This window comes from Chamaea fasciata, unplaced genomic scaffold (assembly GCF_029207755.1).
Source record: "Chamaea fasciata isolate MVZ Bird 193981 ecotype frontalis unplaced genomic scaffold, bChaFas1.0.hap1 SCAF_2, whole genome shotgun sequence".
NCBI classification, from domain to species: Eukaryota; Metazoa; Chordata; class Aves; order Passeriformes; family Sylviidae; genus Chamaea; species Chamaea fasciata.
Window position 1 is genome coordinate 91,457,391 of NW_027094087.1, and position 6,000 is coordinate 91,463,390.

At 35.6% G+C, this 6,000-nt stretch overlaps 1 protein-coding gene across 1 annotated transcript in view; it reads left to right on the plus strand.

The window, feature by feature from the left end:
- Positions 1 to 4,900, plus strand: part of ANKRD10 (ankyrin repeat domain 10) — a 37,257-nt gene extending 32,357 nt beyond the window's left edge. Inside the window, exons 5-6 of the mRNA XM_066176759.1 lie at positions 243 to 338; positions 3,239 to 4,900. Coding sequence (XP_066032856.1) covers positions 243 to 338; positions 3,239 to 3,705 — 563 coding nt within the window. The 3' untranslated portion in view covers positions 3,706 to 4,900. The remainder of the gene's footprint in view (positions 1 to 242; positions 339 to 3,238) is intronic.
- Positions 4,901 to 6,000: the final 1,100 nt, after the last annotated feature.

A 6,000-nucleotide genomic window follows, 5' to 3' on the forward strand; every position in this document is an offset into this window, starting at 1 on the left:
CAGTCTAAACTGACAGTAGACAAATATGAGTTGGGCACATCTCTGTAAAGCCTAAATATGAGTAACTTGAACTTCCCTTTGTTCAACTTTTTGTACATCAGAGTAGTAACTAATATGTAGGTGCAAAATCTAATAGGTACCCTGGAAATTCTCTGTTTTGCTTTAATAATCAAAGTACTCCGCTCTTTGTTGTCTGAGTTCTCAAGTGGGCACTAATGACTAAATATGACTTTTTTTGTCAGCTTACAGCTTTGATGGCTTAATACCAATGCTGAACGGAGGAGCTGAGGACGATGCTGACAATATGCACGTTGATAGAGAGTTTGCTGTTGTATCAGGTGGGAGTGGACAGTTTCCTGTTAACTACAGCAACATTCAAATGGTTGAAGACACCAAACAACAGGAGAGTACTTCTGTTGGACCAAAAGAAATTGAAATATACACTGTTTCTGCAATGCAAACTCCTTGTCGTTGCAAGAATCAATATGCATTTTATTTTTAATTTAAGTACAAAACTTAGTCTTTTATTTTTGCACATTGTTGTCTGGAGTCTTGAAAACTATTGTATTGCTGTAACACCCTTTATACTGGGGGTTTAGTAGGTATTGAAAATTAGTTGTTTCATGCAATGTATTGTAATGGTGAAAGAGAAGGTTTATTAGTAATTTCTTTATATTTCAGGTAAACAGAAGTCCACGATGGCTGTTTCACTTTTAACCTGAGGCTTGTATTACATTGTGCCTTGCTTCCAGTTGCTATAATTTTGAGTTAAAGGAAATTCAAAAATAAGTTAACTTATTTGTTCAATTTTGATTGAGTAGATAGTAAGAAGACTTGTTAGGGAAACATATCCTAGCTCTGAAAATAACATGTTGTGACAAAACTATATTCGAAATAGTACAATAAATGCTATAGAGAGTAGTCTAGACATACACCCTGTGTTCAGAACTTGCTCAGACACAATGACATGAGTACAGGATCCTGCTGTGGGTTTTTTTATGTAAATAGAAGACCAGACATCACAGTTCTAATCTACTATTTGGAACTAGTGTACCTGGGCAAACAGATCTCTTGTTTTGTACCAATCGTCATGAAACGGTCAAAATGTTACTAGGATTGGTCAACATTAATGCTCTAGATTTTTTAAGGGCTGCTTAATCAAGATTCTTTTGGTGTACACAGCGGGATGTGTATAAAGTTTGATTAAAACTGCCTTGGGTCAGCCTATTTTGCACTTTGTAGGTTGACATGGAGTTACTACAATAGTGCATTATTACATTCAGAAATTCCTATTTATCAATTTTTTCTGCCAGAAATATGTTTATGCTTTGTACCGCAGATCCAATTCAACAAAGGGAATGATAAATAATAGATATTTTAATATATTATTAATAAATATATATACATATATATAGTCAATCGTTTAAAAGTAGACTATGATATTTTCCAGTGATAATTACTAAGTGTTCTTATTTATGGAAAAATTATTTTCTTTCATAAATATACTCTATTAGTGTATTACTATAAGTGCTCATTTTTAACCAATAATAACATTCTATAATTATCACTAGAACTATTCATTACCTACTTTTGCATATTAACTAATGGAAGTGCCAGATTTATTAAGTTTGATTTGGCAAAACAAGCCTATAATGGTTTATTTTTAAACAGTTAAAATTTTGCACTTTTCAGTTAATAAACACTATATGAAACTCCTTCTGTGCGTTTTCATCACTAAAGTATTAACTTTGATGTCTTGATGGGTTTGTGGGGGGTTTTTTCCACTTTTAATGAGAATTCACGGTTAGTGAGTTTGGCTGATGTGGTTATTTTAACTGATGTAGGGACTAAACGGGAAACTCCATTTAGTACATCCAGAGAGTTACAAATTGGACACATTTCTTGTGTAACATACTGGTGTCTGTGAAGTATCAGTGTTGTAATTTGTACTTCAAGTAATTTGCCATGCAAAAAACTGAGAGAGAACCAAAACTCCAGATTCTTCCTTGTCAGACAGTGGTACTCATTATGTGTCACTTAAATGGGAACCCAGTGTTTTACAAATGTGGGAAGTTGCCAACAGACTAAATTAACTGAAGTAATTTGCATACACGCAGTAAATGCAGTCCTGTTATGCACATGGGTTTATGCGTTCATGGAGACATAAACATATGTGCATGTATCCAAGGATAATCACAGAATGTAGAGTCTTTAAATGTCACCACATAGCTCTGTAGTTGCTATGTTTGCCTTGCTCATCTTTACCAATATAGACATTAATTATATTTTAAAGGCAGAATATAGCATGCATTTTTTGTGCAAGTACTTTTGAGTACCACTGCAAAAACATGCATTTCAGACAGACCAATGAAATCTGTTCATGGAGACAAAACCTATTGTGCTAAGTACTAACTTCAAAGGAGAAAATGCTTCGAAACAGTTGTCGGTGATTTTTGCATGCACGTTTTTAGAATTTTGTTTCCTACCACTATTTTTCAGTCTTCTGTGCACTCTGCTGTTGGTATTGTGTGGCATTTTGCATGTGGGTTGTACACATGCTATTATAAACATAGCATTAAATACAAGCCTGCCCAGTATGTTAATCTAGCAAGCTGCTAGGTACATTGAAGTACTTTCTGAATAAAGGAACTTTGAAACATTTTCTATTAGCACCCCAACATAACATTTCTTTATTTGACTTACTTCAGTGCTTACTGTATTGTGAGTTACAACTAAAAAGAAAAAAAAAAAAAGCCACAGTTAAATTACAGCTGAAAAATGAATAACAACCACCCTTCACCCTCTCATAGGTACTCAGTTCTTGTATGTACATAATCTTCTATCCCAAGAGGGCATTACAGTTAAGGTGGAAAGATCACTTTAATTCCACCCTTGAAAACACTGCCCAGAATGTTGTCTGCTGCACTTATTTCATACAGTTAAATGCCAAAAAAAAAAAAAAAAATCTGAGAAGTTGCCATTGTCTTTGCAAAAATTAATGTAGGCATATTTTCAAAACAAACGTGGATAGATAGTTGCATTTTTGACATAATAATCCATGCCACAAACTTACTGGTCAGATCTCATTACTTGGAACTACTTACATTGTTATAAAGGATAGATTTATTTTCAAAGCTGTGTATGGAAATGTTTTTAAGTAAGTGAAGTATAGTGGAGACGTTTTGATGTATTTCGATTTATTCTTAATTGTTGGTGACAGGTGTATTTCTTAATGCAGATATGAATAGCAGTAGCTCCATATTGAATGCACTGACAAATGGATGTGCCATCAATGGACATTTGGATTTCACCGCCGCACAACAGCTCAGTGGGATGGATGCCAGGCGTGAGGAGTGCTTAGCATTAACACCTAACGGCGTAATTCCCGGAGTCACTTCTCCCAGTAGGCATCGAGTTCACACCAGTAATGGCACCGAGGAACCGGAAAAAGCCATGAGTAATTCCACCGATATGTGTGGATCTCTCCACCTGAATGGAAGCCCAAGTAGCTGTGTTTCTAACCGGCCCTCATGGGTGGAGGACCCTGGAGACACTTTGCACTATGGACACTATCATGGTTTTGGGGATACTGCTGAAAGCATCCCTGAACTCAGTAGCGTTGTTGAGCATTCCAATTCTGTCAAGGTCGAACAGAGATACGACAATACTGTCCTAGGCACAATGTATTTGTACCACGGCTCCTAGAGGAATGACATTTATATCAAACACATATTGAAATTGCTACCAAATGAAACTGGGGGGACAGAATCCTCACATAGCATTAAATTTGAAGATCGCAACTTGTTGCTATTTTTACACTTTGTTTATATGAAAAGTAAACCTTTGATTTGACAGCCTTATACAATAGTTGTAGTTTGTTGCATGTATGGGGCTTATTTAGTGATAAAGTAGGTGCTGTCATGATGGAATGTTAATTGTTTTAATTTTTTTATTATGGAATGTTCTGGTTTTGTATTTTTTTTCTAAGCTTGTTAACACTATCTTTCCCTTTTTAGAGCTGTTTTCCCTTTTATTAAAACAATGTTTTACTGAATTTTGTGAAGAAAATGTTACGTATGTGCATCACTTAGAGGTGAAGATTTTTCTTTTCCGTATCTTCTGCTGAAGCTATGGTAGCAATATCAATGCCAGCTCTCACTATGCAAGGTTGAAAGTGGCAATCTTCTGGAGCTTCTCTGACTTTATAGTTTGTACATTTGTTTGGTATAATTAGATGTTCATCTTTAAATTTTTCCAACAAGTTGTTTAAAAATGCAGAGACAAATTTGGAAGAAGTTGCTGTTTCACTTTCTGTAGCGTAGAAGTGCTTTTTGTTGTTGTTGGGCTCTTTGCATTACAGAGTGGAAAAGTGGGCTGCCTTTGTTCAGTTGCAGTTGGGTGTGCCTCAGGTTAGCTCTGTGGTGGGTTTCTTTGGCTTCTTTCCTTTGTATGTGTGCTTGATGTTTTACCATAGCTCACAGACTGGAGGCATGTTGGCACTGTTCTGCTTTGTACACAGTTTAAAAATTGCTGTTACTCGTTATAGAATTTGCCAAGTCAAAATATTTGAGTTTGACTGTCTTGGATATACATTTATTGTCTTTTTTTTTTTAACATATGCTTTGAAAATGTAACCATGTGTACTCTTTGGGCCATGCTCACGGAAAATACATTGTATTTAATGCTTAATACACAAATCAGAATTCATATAAGTGCACTATATGAGCACTAATGCTATAAGTTGCTGCTTGTGTTGTAAGTGAAGAGTGGGGAAGAATATGGTAAATGAGATAAGCCCTCTGAATTGTGTTGATTTTTTTGTTCTTGTTTTGTTTAAAAAGGGACCTTTACAAATTGGATTTTAAAAATAAATAAAGAAACATATTACATCATACCTGAATATTTTGTTTAGATGTTATTATTTTAGTGGCGAGTTGAGAAAGTATTAGTTTATAAGTCACAATTCTCATAATTTTTTTCAGTGCTGCTGTGGAATTTCTTTTTGTCAGTATATGAAAGCAGATTGAACATCCCAACAAGTTGTCCTTAACTGAATTACAGAAACACAAACTGGATATTTGGTGAATGACAAGTCGCATTAGCCTTCAGCTTAAAAAAATACTGGGTTAAAATATTGCCTGTCTGTAAATTTTTTTTAAAAAATAATATATATATGTATATATATAGTCTCATTCAAACATTTTTAAGCAAAATGCTACTCATTGCAGAGAAATCAGTGTTTGAAATAGCCTTTACACGCTACATAGCTCACTAGGCACAAGATGCTCACAGTGTATTCAGATTGAGAGTAGGACAGGAAAATTGACCAGTTATTTGCAGACCAGCAAAACTCCTCAGTGCCTTCTGGAGACAAAAAAACAAAAGGACCATTAGTGAAAGCTGAGTGTCACCTGAGATGAGCTGCTCTGGCATGCACATTAACCACTTGCTTGTGCTTGGACAAATGCACCTGGTCCCCATTTTTCGATGGTGATATAGTGCCCAGAGGACCACCTGCCATTGCCTTCGTACTAACACAGGACAAGGGACTCTCATTGCTGTAGCATTTGGGTTTGGGGATCTTAGATTTGCCAAGTTTGCTCCACATGCTTTCTTGTACTTCAAATAAATCAAGGCAGCATAATCATAGTAAGCACTGCCATCTTATCTTCATGGCTGTAAACTGGTCCCTAGAGAGCTTGCTTTATGTACAACTAAGTTGGCATATGAGGGTGTAACGTTAAGTACGTAATTTTAGCATGATAAGATTTATACTCTGTTCATAAGGCAAGATTTTTAAAATCTGTGTACATTTGATTTTCATTCAGTTGCTCTTCACACATTTTCACCTAAAAATACCTTGGAAGACATTGTATTTCAAATTCAAAAGGGGAACTTAGAGCTTTATTTTAAGAAGCACTTCTGTGCCTGTGTGTTCAGCCACATGCTGATAGACCGATTTCAAGGTCTGTGTCTATTGTCAGGCCCCACTGAACCAAT